The 18,779-nt window shown below is 42.8% G+C and overlaps 1 protein-coding gene across 1 annotated transcript in view; it reads left to right on the top strand.

Moving 5' to 3' along the window:
* LOC126416814 (midasin-like) overlaps window positions 1-18,779 on the top strand; it is a 118,616-nt gene that overhangs the window by 2,959 nt on the left and 96,878 nt on the right. Inside the window, exons 3-4 of the mRNA XM_050084697.1 lie at window positions 4,628-4,780; window positions 14,563-14,895. Coding sequence (XP_049940654.1) covers window positions 4,628-4,780; window positions 14,563-14,895 — 486 coding nt within the window. The remainder of the gene's footprint in view (window positions 1-4,627; window positions 4,781-14,562; window positions 14,896-18,779) is intronic.

The raw sequence follows: 18,779 nt of genomic DNA, 5'->3' as shown, positions 1-18,779 counted from the left end.
AGGAGTTTAGTAAAAGGTATTGGGAAAGGCCAAAATTAATAAACTGAATTTATTTAAAAACGTTTTGTCCTAGCGGCGTTATAAGAATATACACTCCTGGAAATGGAAAAATGAACACATTGACACCGGTGTGTCAGACCCACCATACTTGCTCCGGACACTGCGAGAGGGCTGTACAAGCAATGATCACACGCACGGCACAGCGGACACACCAGGAACCGCGGTGTTGGCCGTCGAATGGCGCTAGCTGCGCAGCATTTGTGCACCGCCGCCGTCAGTGTCGGCCAGTTTGCCGTGGCATACGGAGCTCCATCGCAGTCTTTAACACTGGTAGCATGCCGCGACAGCGTGGACGTGAACCGTATGTGCAGTTGACGGACTTTGAGCGAGGGCGTATAGTGGGCATGCGGGAGGCCGGGTGGACGTACCGCCGAATTGCTCAACACGTGGGGCGTGAGGTCTCCACAGTACATCGATGTTGTCGCCAGTGGTCGGCGGAAGATGCACGTGCCCGTCGACCTGGGACCGGACCGCAGCGACGCACGGATGCACGCCAAGACCGTAGGATCCTACGCAGTGCCGTAGGGGACCGCACCGCCACTTCCCAGCAAATTGTTCCTGGGGTATCGGCGAGGACCATTCGCAACCGTCTCCATGAAGCTGGGCTACGGTCCCGCACACCGTTAGGCCGTCTTCCGCTCACGCCCCAACATCGTGCAGCCCGGCTCCAGTGGTGTCGCGACAGGCGTGAATGGAGGGACGAATGGAGACGTGTCGTCTTCAGCGATGAGAGTCGCTTCTGCCTTGGTGCCAATGATGGTCGTATGCGTGTTTGGCGCCGTGCAGGTGAGCGCCACAATCAGGACTGCATACGACCGAGGCACACAGTTCCAACACCCGGCACCATGGTGTGGGGAGCGATCTCCTACACTGGCCGTACACCACTGGTGATCGTCGAGGGGACACTGAATAGTGCACGGTACATCCAAACCGTCATCGAACCCATCGTTCTACCATTCCTAGACCGGCAAGGGAACTTGCTGTTCCAACAGGACAGTGCACGTCCGCATGTATCCCGTGCCACCCAACGTGCTCTAGAAGGTGTAAGTCAACTACCCTGGCCAGCAAGATCTCCGGATCTGTCCCCCATTGAGCATGTTTGGGACTGGATGAAGCGTCGTCTCACGCGGTCTGCACGTCCAGCACGAACGCTGGTCCAACTGAGGCGCCAGGTGGAAATGGTATGGCAAGCCGTTCCACAGGACTACATCCAGCATCTCTACGATCGTCTCCATGGGAGAATAGCAGCCTGCATTGCTGCGAAAGGTGGATATACACTGTACTAGTGCCGATATTGTGCATGCTCTGTTGCCTGTGTCTATGTGCCTGTGGTTCTGTCAGTGTGATCATGTGATGTATCTGACCCCAGGAATGTGTCAATAAAGTTTCCCCTTCCTGGGACAATGAATTCACGGTGTTCTTATTTCAATTTCCAGGAGTGTAGATATGGGGTTCATGATACTACTGAATGAAACAGTGGTCACTAAAGGGCTGTATATATTACACTTCGCTACATAAGAGCACACGAATAGAAAACTATTATGTTCATTAAGTACACTACTGGCCATTAAAATTGCTACACCACAAAGATGACGTGCTACAGACGCGAAATTTAACCGACACGAAGAAGATGCTGTGATATGCAAATGATTAGCTTTTCAGAGCATTCACACAAGGTTGCGCCGGTGGCGACACCTACAACGTGCTGACATGAGGAAAGTTTCCAACCGATTTCTCAAACACAGACAGCAGTTGACCGGCGTTGCCTGGTGAAACGTTGTTGTGATGCCTCATGTAATGAGGAGAAATGCGTACCATCACGTTTTCGACTTTGATAAAGGTCGGATTGTAGCCTATCACGATTGCGGTTTATCGTATCGCGACATTGCTGCTCGCGTTGGTCAAGATCCAATGACTGTAAGCAGAATATGGAATCGGTGGGTTCAGTAGGGTAATACGGAACGCCGCGCTGGATCCCAACGGCCTCGTATCACTAGCAGTCGAGATGACAGGCATCTTATCCTCATGACTGTAACGGATCGTGCAGCCACGTCTCGATCCCTGAGTCAATAGATGGGGACGTTTGCAAGACAACAATCATCTGCACGAACAGTTCGACGACGTTTGCAGCAGCACGGACTATCAGCCCGGAGACCATGGCTGCGGTTACCCTGGACGCTGCATCACAGATAGGAGCCCCTGCGATGATGTAATCAACGACGAACCTCGGTGACGAATGGCAAAACGTCATTTTTTCGTATGAATCCAGGTTCTTTTTACAGCTTCATGATGGTCGCATCCTTGTTTGGCGACATTGCGGTGAACGCTCTTTGGAAGCGTGTATTCGTCATCGCCATACTGGCGTATCACCCGGCGTGATTGTATGGGGTGCCATTGGTTACACGTCTCGGTCACCTCATGTTCGCATGGCGGCACTTTTAACAGTGGACGTTACGTTTCAGATGTGTTACGATCCGTGGCTCTACCCTTCATTCGATCCCTGCGAAACCCTACATTTCAGCAGGATAATGCACGACCGCATGTTGCAGGTCCTGTACGGGCCTTCCTGGATACAGAAAATGTTCGACTGCTGCCCTGGCCAGCACATTCTCCAGATCTCTCACCAACTGAAAACGTCCGGTCAATGGTGACCGAGGACCTGGCTCGTCACAATACGCCAGTAACTACTCTTGATGAACTGTGCTATCGTGTTGAAGCTGCATGGGCAGCAGTATCTGTACACGCCATCCAAGCTCTGTTTGACTCAATGCCCAGGCGCATCAAGGCCGTTATTACGGCCAGAGGTGATTGTTCTGAGTACTGATTTCTCAGGATCTATGCACCCAAATTGCGTGAAAATGTAATCACATGTCAGTTCTAGTATAATATATTTGTCCAATGAATACCCGTTTATCATCTGCATTTCTTCTTGGTGTAGCAATTTTAATGGCCAGTAGTGTATTAACTTACTTTATACTGTAAGTAAAATACCCATACCTTGGAAAAGACTGGTTAATTAGTTTGGGAAAGCTACCACGTTCGCAATAGTTCCACAGTGCTTCCTGAATATTAATCATATATGAAAGAAGTACAGAAATACTCGTCCCTGCACCCATTGTGTTCGAGATTACCAGTAAACTCAACTGAACGGTGGAAGTCGTAATGTCAGTCGGAAATCTTTACGTACACCCTGCAGCTTAGTAAGCGAACGCCGCTGTCGCTCACCATACTTAGCGTTGCCTGTGGCCGCGGGCGGCTGCCGTAGTGGCTGCAGCACTCTCAGTCATCTGACCTGTACTGAAGACTGCTCTCCTGAGAGCCGAAACTCTGTGTGCCTCTCTCAGCTGATGTGTCCGATGGTGAGTCAATGATGGAAGTTTGTTCTACAAAGCGCTCCCAATAAGTATCAGAAATTTTATTTACTTTTCGGAGTGTGCGTTCAGCCAATCAGGCGTTCTCCATGTAGACACATGTGAGTTCTGTTCTTCCACTCCAGAATTTGTTTGCATTGTCCTATGTCAGTGCTCGCACGTTTCTTAGCAGAGTCAACAAAATTTCAGTTAGCTTCGCAGCAGCCTGTCATCTCAGGGAGCCGTGCTGTTAAGCACATAAGATCCAGATGGTCTTTCGTCCCACTCCAGATTTACCTTTTCACCGTTGTGGACCTAGCAGTTACCACAACGTGGGAACACAGCCTGTAGCTGATAACTCACGGTATGCCCCTGTGCGCCAGTGGACACGCCAAGTTAAAACGTACACATCAGCTTTCCATCGTTTAGGATGCAGGCACGGACAGTGCCTCTGCCGTGGAGCTCACGCCACGTGCTCTGTACTGTGGCCTGACACCGACACACGCTCCATTCTTCTGGTGGTCTGCGTTGAACACGCACTCTCTAGGATTCCCCGCTACTCATTTAAACAATCGCCCAGATTCAGGAAATAATATGGAAATCTAGTGTCAGATACGAAAATCGCTGACGTCATTTTCAACAAAAACTCTTATTTCTTGCTGGGAATTGATTTAGATTCGTTGAGTTAGTGAAGTTAACGGAGTTTGACTATGGCACCAGACAGGGTTTACGAAAACAATTGCACAACACTCTGGTTTGAGATACGTGCTTACTTTACTGTGTATTTGGCATACATGAGTTTGTGCTGTACTGTGGTAAGTAGTATAGAAAAAACCTTCACGAACATCACCTACAAAACTGGACACGAAAAATGTCTCATGTGCTTACATCTATCAGTTAAGAGGCTGGTTTCATTCTTCTGTGTGAGCTAAACTCATTATGTCAAGTGGTTCAAATGGCTCTGAGCACTATGAGACTTATCATATGAGAGCATCAGTCCCCTAGAACTTAGAACTACTTAAACCTAACTAACCTAAGGACCGCACAGTTCTCTATCTTAGTTTTTAACTGACGTCTTCTTATAGCCTACATTCAAGGGCTACTAATTTATTATATAATCTGTTTAAGAATGCTACGTGAAGTATCTAAAGCTTTATCTATGATGGATATATGCCATCCTAGCTGAGTAAGTAACTATAAGATCAAATCACCCACAGGTCCACGTTATTGGGCGCTTCAAAGTGAATAAAATTGCGGAAGATAATCCACCGTTTAAGGATCAAGACAGCGACCTGACTACGCAAAGAGAGATTTGCCCCAAGGAACGAGATGTAATACTGGTCGATGCGCCGCAGGAGGGCCCCACTGAGGTAAGTCGACATTGTTACTAACATTAAGAGTAAGCGTGTGAGAGCGACGAGCAAACAGCTGCGTCTCTGGCTGTACACACTGCAGAATTAGCAAATTAGACAGGTGATATCAATCGAGATAATATCATGATTTGCACACATCTCCATGACTCTAAAACGCAGTCGTCCCTCATCTTTACATGAAGTATTAACTGACTGATTCACGATATTTGAGTCCAATAATACAGCAACCGTTGGTTCGAAGACCCAAATGTAAATATAAAGTGCTACTCAGGGAATGTAAGGTTCCGTTGTAAAACTGTCACGGGTTCGACAAATATTACTCGTGTTACAGACGCTAGCCTACAGCGATTGTGAGTCCACCAACTGTAGAACTCCGTCGTGGCGGGTCTCAACGGCCCGAAGGCTGCTACCAGTCGGAGACACATCCGTCTAGCAGTACTGCACGTACCAGGCAGTGCTGTAAGATCAGCAGCTGAACTTCAGTTTGCGACAAAGTCGTAATAGAGTTAGTGCAACTTATGGAACTTTCTGTGGAATACCATTTATGACTGGCTTGTCTCTTACAGAGATGTAAGACTTCGGACAATATCCTACTGAATCATAACTGAAAAATTATACGGTTGCTAGTGAGGGTACGAACGTACGACTACAGTGCGATTGTTGCCGTTGACATTTGCTATCAAGGGTAGCGGAAGTTTTTTAGATGCTGCTGTGTAATGCAAGTCTCGACCACAGTAGCATACACTCGTCTGGTCAGTCATATTAGCGCCAATAAAAAGCAAAACTTCCTATGTACTTACATACAAATAAGTACAAGTAGGCAAACCTCTTAGTGGAGCAGAGCACTTCTGCGTGTTACGCAAGAGTCAGTGAATGTGAAACCAGCAGCTGGGAATAATTGACGCCAGGAATACCACCAAACGGTAGAGGACGGATAATGCAATCACAACAGTTACAACACTTTAACGATTGTTGCCTAGAAGATGGTTATTATATCCCATCTAACACGGATGTTTGAAATGGTATAATTGCTGTATCTAGTACGTTCGCTTGATAACGGTACTTTGGTATGATCTATTGGAACAACTGAGTAGGTTATATTCGGCCTCATAAACATTCCATCTGTGTAAACAAATGATCGTCTCACCTAAAGAACGTAGTCATCTCTCTTCCAACATTGCTCACACAATGAGAGCACAGTTCGATGAAATTTCGTGGGGTTTGCTCTCTTACGACACTCCTTCGAACATTGAAACAAAGGATTGACAGTCCATACTATCAATTAAACTTGATAAGAAGTACAGTGGCCCAGGTTATGAGAAAGTATTTCTGTCTCTCATTGAGGCGAATGATAGGTTTCCCACGTGTCTCCATGCAGGTTCTGCTAGAGATACTATGCCCACATTAGTTTTCAACACCATAATACTTAGGTTTTGGAACCAAAAAGATAATTAACAGGGTATTACCATGTCCTTAATGGGTGTTAGTCTATAAAGTGGAATTACTTTGTTTTCTACAGATACAGGCTGCTTTAGAATTAAGCTCGTTACAGCTAGGGCAATAGTGAGGATTCTACTCTGTTCCAGACTGAGAAACAAGTTTGAGATAAAGCGTACAAATTATGATTTGATGTATTAAAAAATTACTTTGACATAGCTCTCGCGGACTGACAAAAAATTTACTCATAGTAGGAGGTTAACAGAGCAGCGTGTGATAGATACACAATGTGATCAGAAGTATCCCAACATCTGGCTGAAAATGGCTTACAAGTTCATGGCGCCCTCCATCGGTAATGCTGCAATTCAATGTGGTGTTGGCCAATCCTTAGCCTTGATGACAGCTTCCACGCTCGCAGGCATATGTTCAATCACGTGCTGGAAGATTTCTTGGGGAATGGCAGCCCAATCTTAATGGAGTGTTGCACTGAGGAGAGGTTTCGATGTCTTTGGGTGAGGGCTGACACGAAGTCGGCGTTCCAAAACATCCCAGAGGTGTCCTATGGGATTCAGGTCAGGACTCTGTGCAGGCTAGTCCATTTCAGTGATGTTATTGTCGTGTAACCACACCGCGATAGGCCGTGCATTATGAACAGGTGCTTGATCGTCTTGAAAGATGCAATCGCCATCCTCGAATTGCTTTTCAACAGTGGGAAGCAAGAAGGGGCTTAAAACATCAATGTCGAACTGTTCTGTTATAGTGACACGCAAAACAACAAGGAGTGCAAGCCCTCTCCATGAGAAAACCGACCACACCCTAACACCTCCGCCTCCGAATTTTATGCTGGCAGACGACGTTCACCGGGCATTCGCCATTCCCACACCCTGCCATCGGATGGCCACATTGTGTAGCGAGATTCGTCACTCCACATAACGTTTTTCCATTGTTAAATCGTTCAATGTTTACTCTCCTTACACCAAGCGAGGCGTCGTTTGGCATTTACCGGCGTGATGGGTGGCGTATGGGCAGCCGCTCGACCATGAAATCCATGTTTTCTCACCTCCCGCCTGTCATAGTAATAGCAGGGGATCCTGATGCAGTTTGGAATTCCTGTGTGATGGAGTGGATGGTGTCAGCCTACTACACATTACGACCCCCTTCAACTGTCGGCGGTTTCTGTCAAACAGACGAAGCCATCCTCTACCCTTTTGTGCTGTACGTGTCCCTTCACGTTTTCACTTCCCTGTCGCACCGGAAACAGTGGACGTAGGAATGTTTAGGAGTGTGGAAATGTCTATTACAGACGAATGACACAAGTGACACCCAATCACCTGATCATGTTCGAAATACGCGTGTTCTGCGGAGCGCCCCATTCTACTCTCTCACGATGTCTGGTGGCTACTGAGGTCGCTGACATGGAGTGCCTGGCAGTAGGTGGCAGCACAATACACCTAATATGGAGAACGTATGTTTCTGGGGGTGTCAGGATGCTTCTGATCACACAGTGTAGGTACATTTCTCTCTCTAGCACAGGCTAATTACTCAAATATGTACCCATTTCCGAACATTTGAAGCGTCTTGCCATTAATTGTTCAACTTTCAAAACTTATCATGATCTCCTTCTTTTTCTTTGGTCTTTAGCTATCAGGTTGGCTATCAGCAGCTTGCCAAGCATTTCTGTCTCCGGCCTTTTTCTTGAGTGCAGTATAGGTGATGGAACTTGTGTCTTCCATGATACGGTTGATGTATACTAGACTAGGTTTGTCTCTTGTGTTCTTCCTTTCTGCTGTCCTTTCAGCAACACCTTTAATGACACCATAATATCTCAGCATATGGCTGACACATGTGGCGTTCAATAAGCTTTAGGAGACATAGCTGCACGTTATCTACCCTGCAGTGCTTCAGTTCGCTTAATACGTTCTTTTCACAGAAAATCTTGAGACTGCTGCGATAGAACCACATCTCGAAGGCTAAGAGCTTTTTTTCCCGCCTCCTCGATTGTCCGTATTTCACATCTGTACAGCGGCACACTCCACACAAAATCTTCATGAGATCTTTCCCCAGGTATTGGGCTATGAAACGAGATGTGTAAGGTTCTTGCTCTTGTTGAAAGCAGCTGTTGCCTGCTTTATTTGGCTTGCAGTATCCTTCCTTGATCCGCCTGAGGGTTGTTTTACTCAGTAGGAAGCAAAAGGATTCTACGATCTCCAGTCCCTCATTGTTAAATGAGCACTGGACAACGGTATTTTCTTTACTCATCAAGATTTTTGTCTTAACTTTATTAATTTGTATGTTAGGAAGAAATGGGGCTGACTTTCATCTGCATCTCGCGTCTGTAGTTCCGCACATTCACTTAACACTGTAGTATCATCAGAAATTCTCAACATGTCTGTTATGTCACCTTCAGTTTTAATTCCTACTACAAGTCCTAGTGTGTCCCTAAATTCATCTAGAGTCCTCTGAATGTATCCGCTGAATAAGATAGCAGAAAGTGAACAGCCCGGTCGTACACTTAATTTAACAGTGGTTTGCTCTTGATGTTATCCGCTTCTTATCACAGCCACCTTTTCTCTGTAAAGTTACTGCAGTACTTCTTTGTTCTGATACATTACGCCATTCCCTCTCTCAGCATCTCAAAAATCTATCGCTAGACTACACCGTCTAATACTTTCTATTTGTCGACGTAGGCAATATACAGTGTCCTGTGAGGTATGATCAATATTCAGAGATGCGACAGGAACGGTCATTCGAAGCAAAAGAGGCCAGTAAACATGAACTCTACTCGTAGTTTAAGATCTGTAAGCACATGTTTTGTGAAAGAGATGTGTTTCACAACAGTGAAGCAGCACAAGTGCCCAAAGTCTGAAGGTGAGCACTTTACAGCCCATATTTACAGGAAATATTTTTCGTGATTTGGGCCATACTTACGCCCCTCAAAATATAGAAAGCCAAGACGAGACTTTGTACACTATCGAAGAAGAAGTGCTCATTGCTGCATTTTAGAACCCATGTTTAGTAGACGGTTAAGCTTCGAATGATCGTTCCTGTCATACAGCTGAATACTGACCATTCCTCCTACGACACTCTGCTGCATTCTTGGCTCTTGCTTAGTCTTGTCTCAGGTATTACCCGCAACCCGAGTACTGCTTTCCGTGTGCCTACAGCTCCTCTAAAGCGAAATTCATCTTCCGTATCTTGTACACCCATCCTTTCTTCAGTCCGCGTTGCAATGATAGACGTCAAGATCTGGGTGGCGTGTGTTATTAAATTGAGGGTGCAAAATTGTTCACACTTGTTTGCAGATACTTTCTTTTCTGTTGGCGCTGTAACTATTCTTCGTAGTCTGTTCGGTGTTCCCTGGTTTCGTATGTAATTTGTATGAAATGGAACAGTTCTTAATGTAGCCTTGACGATTTCTGCTGGTTTATCACCATCTTCAGCGGCTTTCCTATGTTTTAGCTGCTTCACTACGAGATAAAATTGATCACACGGGGTACAAACTCCCTCCTGTTCCGGATTGCTTGCCTCAGCGATCTCCAGTTCCTTATCTTCACTATTTCTTGCATACGGCTTTTCAAGGCATTGTTTCCACCATTCTAGTACATTTTTATGATCATAGAACAAGAAGCAGATGAGGGCGTAGCAGGTAGTTTGAAATACATTAAAGGGTTACGAAAATATAATCCACTTATTGAAACAGATATGACACCTTCACGTAGTGGCAGAGTGAAAATATCCCGAAGTTACACCAAACATCGTGCGCAACATAAAACAATGACAATAACAGTCTAGAATAATCAATAACAGAAGATTAGGAAAAGAAAGTGTGCTGAATGTTAGAAGGATAATGAAGCTATTGAATGTGTATTTATAAGAACTGCTGTTTTATTACTTACAGTGAGATAAGAACTGCTACCAGAATGCACCACGACAGAATTTTTTTCGCGTGAGGGTATATCCATGGAGTCTAGGCCCCTCTTCTTCAATGAATAACATCAATACGGCCATTTCCCCTTGGTAAGTAAGGGCCAAGCAACCGTTAGAAAATCTTGACGTGATGGTGTTGTTGATGATGCGGTCTCCCGTTTGAAGTATGATGAGATGCAGGTTCCCACGGTTGTTTATCCTGTAAGAGGCTCTTTGCTTCTCCATAAGTGCAGCAGCCGACATTCATTTCGATCTCCTTACTGTGTTCAAGTCTTCCTCTACCTGTACAAATCTTACAACCCTTCCACCTCCTCTCCCCACTCACCCTCTCGCATCACCCTGTTAACAACATAAGATCCTATGTAGCCGCACGATGCATACTAGAAACTGATCCCAGCTATCAGCGAATTGCGTGATAAAAGACTTTTTCCTCCATGTCATTTCATTTCCTCCTCTTAAGTTACACGCTGTACCCAGTTTATCTTCAGTACTCTCCTGGAGAAATATATCAAAACTATATATTCCATTCTTTCTGAACTGTCTATCTTCATGCGTTCCACTCATGTACATGGCTACACTATAGACAAATACCTCGAGAAGACTACCTAGAACTGAAATTTATATTACAGGTTAACTAATTTCTGCTTTTCAGAAACGTCTTTCTTTTTATTAACGTCCCGATGTTTACATGTCCTCTACTTTTCTAATAATCTATTACTTTTGCCCAAACAATAAAGCTCAGTTTACTTCTGTCAGTGTCATTTGTTAATATTTTTCCACCTTCAACTCCTATTCAATTCTACCCCATTTTACTATCTTCCTTTTACTTTTTCTAGTATTCATTGATAATTTCTTTTCAAAAAATTACTCATTTTGTTCATCCGATAATCAAAGGAAATTGGTGTATCTTACAGAACTGTAATCCCATGAACTCAATTTAAAGTTTTATTTTTTCTCCCTGAGCTTCAATCCCAATACCTAATTTTTGTCTACTTTCCATACTGCTTGCTGAACTGCTAGGTTACAAACGTATCTCACTCCCGTCCTAGCTGCGAGATCCTGAGACCTTTATAATTGCACTTTTGTTTTATGCACAAGTTTTGGACCACATCACTCCCTGTATTTTATCCCTGTGACCCTCAGAAATGGAATTCCTACCGATTTACTTTTGCCTTGCAGCAGTCTGTCTTCAGAGCCCTAAGGTCGGAAATGACTTACTCGTTCCCATACTTCCGCGAAACCTCCGCTACCAATGTCTTCATTAATTCGTATTAGATTTTTCGTGACTATTCCGTTAACTTTGAAACTTGTGAGCATTTGGTCTGACTGGGAATGGGATTATCACATTTTTTCTGAAAGTCTGAGTGTATTTCGCCTGCTTAGGATGTTTTACATGTCACGTGGAGCACATTTTTCAGGTTCCCTATCAGTGACCTGAACAATTTTGAAACACTCTAGTGTACGCCAAGAATCTTTCTTCAAATTGTTGCTTTACTGCTGTGTGAAACTCTTTTCAGTGAACCATATTTCACTTCGCTTCTTCATCCACTTCCTTTTTTAATTTTGTTTACTTTGTAGGACCCATTCGTACTTTAAATCCAGCTTTCAGACATCTTTCCTTTCGCTCGTAACGGCTTGCTAGGTAAGCGTTTGATATTTATGCATCTGAATTTCTCTCCTCTAACGGTTTCCATAATTTTCCCATATATGGTATCTAACTTTCCGATTGTTACACACGCTTCTATTGTTTCACATTTCTTCTGCATCCAGCCTTGTTTTCCCGTTTTCAGATTACCGCAAAACTTATTTTTACGTGTGTGTATTCACGTTTGAGGTTTCATTTCCCGTTTTTCTTTCTTAATTTTTAAACAGTTAAAAGCAGCAGCTGGTGAATTAGGCAAGAATTCTTTTGGAAATAATATTTTTGCCCATTTGATTCTCTACTGCCCTCGCTATTTCATGAGTTCAAGTTTTCCATTTGTCTTGTAATGCAATGCATTTCTCACTGGGTTTTGGATTTACCTCAGACCATTTTTCCAGATTTCAGTCTTTCTTCATCTTCTTCAATTTCAGTTAGCCAACAAAGTATGGGTGTAGGCCATAACTGCTCTTGGAAAGAAAAACGAGTTTAAAATCTGGTTTTCAAATCTCTGTCTTGTTTATGCACAATCTGAGAGGCTTTGAAAATATAGGGAATAAGAGCAAGTGGGGAATTCTGCGTCATTTGCGAATCCCCAAACCACATAACGCTTGTAACTGACACAGTTCTTCGTCGGGTGGTAGTATCATTTTCTGAGTCTATACTAGCACTACTGGATCGAAAAGACCGGCATACGTAAAATTTGTATTGACGTATACAGGTCAACTGAAGTATCGGGTACTGGTGCTAGCTAGACGAAAACAGCGAAATGTGTAATATTGATGTGATTTACCGATATTGGTCAGTTGAAGTACAGAATACACATGTTATAGTTGTCGTTATTTCCCATTCGCTAATACTAATTAGTATCATATTCTTCAATTGACCTATATAGCTCAACTGAAGAATGGGATACAATTTTGACTGCTATTGGTTTTCTTGACGTCGATAGCAAAACTATGATAAATTTCAGTCGATACTATTAGTATCGAAACCAAAAAAATTGGATCCCATACTTCATTTGACCTACATCGGTCAACAGGTAGCCAATTTTACGTACGCAGATTTCCTCGTTTTCATTAGAAGTAGTATCTTTTTCTTCAGTTGACCTATGTGGTCATCTGAAGAATGGGATGCAAGTATCATGTATGTAGATCTTTCGTCCTTCGCTAGTAATACTATCTACGTAAGAACAGAATGTTAGTAGTAGTGGAGACCAAAGAAACAACACCTTTAAAATTTGTATCCTCTACTTCACTTGACCTATACAGTTCAGCTGAAGAATAGGATAGCAATGCTAACGAAAACGAAGAAATCGACGTACGTTAAATTCGTATCCCATACTGCAATTAACCTATACATGCAGGGTGTTACAAAATGGTACGGCCAAACTTTCAGGAAACATTCCTCACACACAAATAAAGAAAAGATGTTATGTGGACATGTGTCCGGAAACGCTTAATTTCCATGTTAGAGCTTATTTTAGTTTCGTCACCTACGCTTCCACTTACGCTCAATGGAGCACGTCATCATGATTTCATACGGGATGCTCTACCTGTGCTGCTGGAACATGTGCCTTTGCAAGTATGACACAACATGTGGTTCATGCACGATGGAGCTCCTGCACATTTCAGTCGAAGTGTTCGTACGCTTCTCAACAACAGATTCGGTGACCGATGGATTGGTAGAGGCGGACCAATTCCATAGCCTCCACGCTCTCCTGACTTTCATTTATGGGGGCATTTGAAAGCTCTTGTCTACGCAACCCCGGTACCAAATGTAGAGACTCTTCGTGCTCGTATTGCGGACGGCTGTGATACAATACACCACTCTCCAGGGCTGCATCAGCGCATCAGGGATTCCATGTGACGGTGGGTGGATGCATGTATCCTCGCTAACGGAGGACATTTTGAACATTTCCTGTAACAAAGTGTTTGAAGTCAGGCTGGTAGGTTTTGTTGCTGTGTGTTTCCATTCCATGATTAATGTGATTTGAAGAGAAGTAATAAAATAAGCTCTAACATGGAAAGTAAGCGTTTCCGGACACATGTCCACATAACATTTTTGTGTGTGTGTGTGTGTGTGTGTGAGGAATGTTTCCTGAAAGTTTTTCCGTACCTTTTTGTAACACCCTGTATAGACTGAATTTCGAGATACAACTCACATATACTAAGCTATTCTGTGCTACCACTACTTCTATCCTTTTTTTCCTTTTTTTTTACAGAAGTACCAGGACACAAACAATCGATGTCCTTAACATTATGGTCGAAATGTTACTGGACGTTATATACGTGTACCACCTGATTCTCGCTCCTGCATTCCTTAGTTTCTGAACACTTGTCTCAGCTGTGAAAATCTCTGTAGTATATCATCTCTGGGAAATTCTGACATAATTGGTCAGAGCGGACGGGTTGTATCCCGTTCTTCAGTTCCCTGAGACTTTTTAGTTACAGACATGCTGCCAGTATGAGAATCTTAGCGAAATAAGTGATAATGGAAGACTCTCTTTCCCATACCATACACTAAGTCATCAGCTTCTAATGCTTGTGCAGTAATAATATTCCAATATCTTACTTACTACCTGTTAAACATTATCACTACTATTTAAATTTTGAAGTTCTTTTGACTCTGAAGTAAAACAGTGCTCCATATAAACCTCTTGTTCACCGCAATATCTGAAAATTCTTACCAATTATTATTATTTCATAATGTAAGTTCTAGTGTATAATCTTGTTTCTAGTTTAACCAATCACGTAACACTATCTTGGTTGCCTAGGTGGACGGTGCCACGATGGATCAAGAGGAGGAGAGAGTAGCTGAGTGTCTTATGGATGCTGCCAATATGGAACAAGACTGTCAAGATTTAGAGGAGGAGGAACCTGAGAGTCTCATGGGTGCGGCCAAGATGGGCGAAGCATGTAGTGACACTGAGGAATGGGCAAATGATGGTGTCGTGGCCGTTTCTGAGACTGACCCAGCATGTGGAGATGAGGAGGAAGAGGCAGCTGAAAGTGTAGTGAATGCTGCCAGGATGGAACAAGGCCATGAAGATTTAGAGGAGGAGGCAGCTGAAAGTCACATGGGTGCTGCCAAGATGGAGGAAGTCCATGTAGAGGTGGTGGAGGGGGCAGCTGAGAGACCCTGTAGCCAACCCTCGGGTGCTGCTTGCACCCACTGAAAAAATGTTCGTTTGTTCGTAAAGTTCTTGTTTGTGTTCGATTTTGTTCTATTTGTTTTTGGTTTATTTTGTCATTCAGAGTTTACTTTTTTGCTGTGTTCATTTAATGTTGTTTGTGTTAATTCATTTTTCAATTTTCATTAACAATCCTTGGTTTACTTAAAACAAAAAAATAAATTTTACGTATTTCACCAACTGTTCTCTTGTTTTTTAGTGTACATCTGCAACAATAATAGTTGCCGAATTGAAAGTACGTTTCATTTTCAGTTTATTCTATAGGTGACTCTATAGGTGATTCTATAGGTCGTTACAATGAAATCAACAATAGACTAAACCCAGGGCTCAGGCTAAGGCAATTATGAAGCTCATTTCAGTGACTTTGAAAGGTCTGTGATATATACAAGATAATAGTTATTAGTAAGTGCTACATTAACTTCTGTATTGCAAACATCACGTAATGCCTATTTACGTAGTATGGTTCTATAGTTGTTAGAGAGGGTTAGGTAACCAGCCGCAATATCGTTGGTCCGATGTCTCTAATGACTCTGGGTAGGTTCATGGCCTGGACAATTGTCCGCACTTGTGACCAATCTCTGTGAGTGTATTTCATGGCTGCAACACATGTGGGAGTGCGTTGGATGAAAAATGCCGAAAGAAAATGGCAGAGATTGCTGTAATCTGTTCTCCCCTATGTAGCTAACTTGTTTTTCGTAGAAGCGTACATCCTTTAATCTGAGAGTTGACATATTTGCAACATTTTGTTTGAGATCCTCCCTGCTTGTTTAAAAATACTGTCATGACATGCCGGAATATACAAACTGTAGTCAAGCTGCCATAGTCTCATTATTTTCTGGTAGGAATGTGCGCTAATCATACATGCGTAATAAATTGGGTTGTTTCAGTTTTCCTCTCGTTTTAACTCAGGAAAATCCCTAGAGAGGAGAAATAGAGTAGGAGTGGTGCTGTGGGAACAAGTCCAAATTATAGTACGTATCCTTCTCTGACCAGCTTCTCATCTGCGTAGCACGGTAATATGATACGCTGTAACGTGAAAGAAATGTGTCGTATGCCACTCGGCTTAATTATGCCACTTATTCCTATCTTCAATGAGTATTCTTGCACTATGTGCTCATCAGTAGTATGTAAAAGGACCCAATTATTTACTGTTAATGGGCTACGAAATTACGTGTGTGAGCAACAGAGATTTTTTCCATATGCTACACCAACATGCATTATTTGAAAGCAAGTATGTGGTGGGAAAACAAAGCATACAACTTTGGAAGTACATACAGTAGGTGCAGGGCCTGATGTAACATCTCAGTATGGTAAATAGTCTCATTATTATTTAATTTAGTGCAATGGATATGGAAGGGAAGTGTCCTCAGTAGCTAATTGGTCGTGTTTATAGCTGGGCCGTAAGACAATCACTTTAAAAGTGTTAAGAAATCAATTGGGGCACCATACGCCGACCAGAAATTGTGGGCAATCAGAACGGAGACTGAATATTTATAAACGGTACACGGAGAGAGCACACCTACCCACTGATTGTAGAATTGAAGCAAGTAAGCGTAATAACAAAAAGAAGGTGAGCTCATCGATGTATCAGCGTGACAAAATTCACAACATCGCACAGGCCAAGAGAGAAGAAACCTCATCGTCTATGTAGTAGTGACCACGTACGAGCGTAGTGGAGATATTACATATACCTTACTCACAGCTACATCGTCCACGCATCGACTATAACGCACACAAAAGATTTATATCAAATTCACGTTAACACACGCACACTGCCTGATTTGAAAGCTATGCACAAGGAGCGGTTGCCCATTGTCTGTACAGTCGTGCGCACATGGCTTTTTTAAGACAATGGTATACACATTACGCACCATTTAATAGATCTTGCTTCCGATAAAATTCACACAGTAATATTTTTTCTCAATGTATGTTTTCACACACATGCTGCCTTAAATGAGAGCCATTGATGAACGATGAGAGCTCATTTTATGTGTAGCCATGGCCACGTGGTACATGGAGAACAGTGGCATACATTTTACTGACGGTGAGATCATTCTTCATTGGAAGAACGTTCACACGATAATATTTTTATACAGTACACACGAAAACACGCAACTTAATCGGCATGAAATGTCCGAGTTAAAGTGAAAGCTAATAGTCTGTGCGGCCATCAACGACAGCCCATGGAAGGCAATGACTGATACGTTTCACACAAAAAAATCATCAGTTGATCCTATACAAATTGCTGGAAAAATAAGAAAGGAGCACCTGTAATTAAATAATGATAACATCAGCAGTCCTAAAGCTAAATCTAAAGACTAAAGGCTGATGAATCAATGATTGCACGATCGAAATTCCATCAGACTTTGCTCCCTATATTGAATTTACCAGAAATATAAAAATTAATGTGCATTATAACACTTCGCTACTATTAACAGACTTACAAGAAAAGTGATTAATCAGTTACTTTCGTAAAGAACTCATTCTCGTACCTTAGACAGCAACCTGAAGGTGACGCTCTGACGGAGCGACCGTTCACTTAAAAGACGAAGATACGATGCCCATCGTGGCATACAGATGAGGCAGTATCGACTTTCTGTTCCACGGTAGAATAAATTGAATCATTGCCGCGACCAACCATGGCACAACATATTTCAGACTACTATATATCTACGTCATACCTATTTTGTTAGCATTCTTTGCCAGAAACACAGGTAGTTAACAACTTGACATTACACATGCATCTATGGATGCATCAGTAAACATTCATGCTCTTGACTCACTCCACGCTATCTATATGGTAATAAAATGCGGACACATAATGGAGAAAGGGGGTATGTGCACTAATTAATAACTAAACCTGTTATCCACTATCTTCCTCAAGAGCCTACTGGTACACTGGATAGGTAAAGTTATTAAAAATGTAGTAGTACTGATACAATTAAAAATGAAGTAGCACTTGTATGATGCAAGTAATACCAAAAGCCGTAGTAATGTAACGGTACTTATGGTAGCCTGTCAACATTAATGTAATATTGTAACTATCATCTTATACAGACCTCAGATGATTGGGTTAATTAATGTTTCGATTAAATGAACCTGCTCCTTCCATGATCATGGACAAATGGTGATTTTTATCCGCTGTATACAAACTCACTGTTACCGAGATACAGAATTGAGTCGGAGTTAGATACAGACCGATGTATGGAGATATTATGGTTCTGCTACATCTTATTTATTCGTTGAGTATAGCAACTGTGCTGATCTCACCTTGTAACTCGTTTAAAATTAGACGGAGATTGCCTACGAACGCCTAACCTGCACTCTTCATCAGAAGGAATGTAAGGGGTTTAAGGGTTAAGTGTGCACACCATTCCTTCCTCCGAAGATGGTAGGTAGAGACTCCGACTGTGGCAGCTGGAGGTCATGTCCCTGCCTAAGCCGTGCCTAATCCTATCATTTCATAGTGTCTCAGCGCTCCAGACTCACGCAAGTAATTTACCAGCCATGAAAACTGAAACAGCCAGTTAGGGTACAGTATTAAACTTGCCTTTAAAACGAAACTGCCAGTCGCTCTCCTTGTTCTCTGTACCTTCTAATAGCCAACAATTCTCCAAATTAAGTATTACCTGTATTTTTTAATGGACTGTGTTAAGATTTTGATAATATTGGTGTACCTAACAGTACTTCAGTGTCTAAAATATATTTATTATCTATCGAAATGCACATTTCACTATAGCTGATTAAATAGCAAAATTCCTTATTGTACACATCTCCTAATTGTCTGTGGTAATTAACAA

The sequence above is a fragment of the Schistocerca serialis genome, chromosome 8 (assembly GCF_023864345.2).
Source record: "Schistocerca serialis cubense isolate TAMUIC-IGC-003099 chromosome 8, iqSchSeri2.2, whole genome shotgun sequence".
Taxonomy (NCBI): Eukaryota; Metazoa; Arthropoda; class Insecta; order Orthoptera; family Acrididae; genus Schistocerca; species Schistocerca serialis.
The sequence above is the reverse complement of the archived record's forward strand: the minus strand, read 5'-3'. Positions and strand labels throughout refer to the sequence as shown.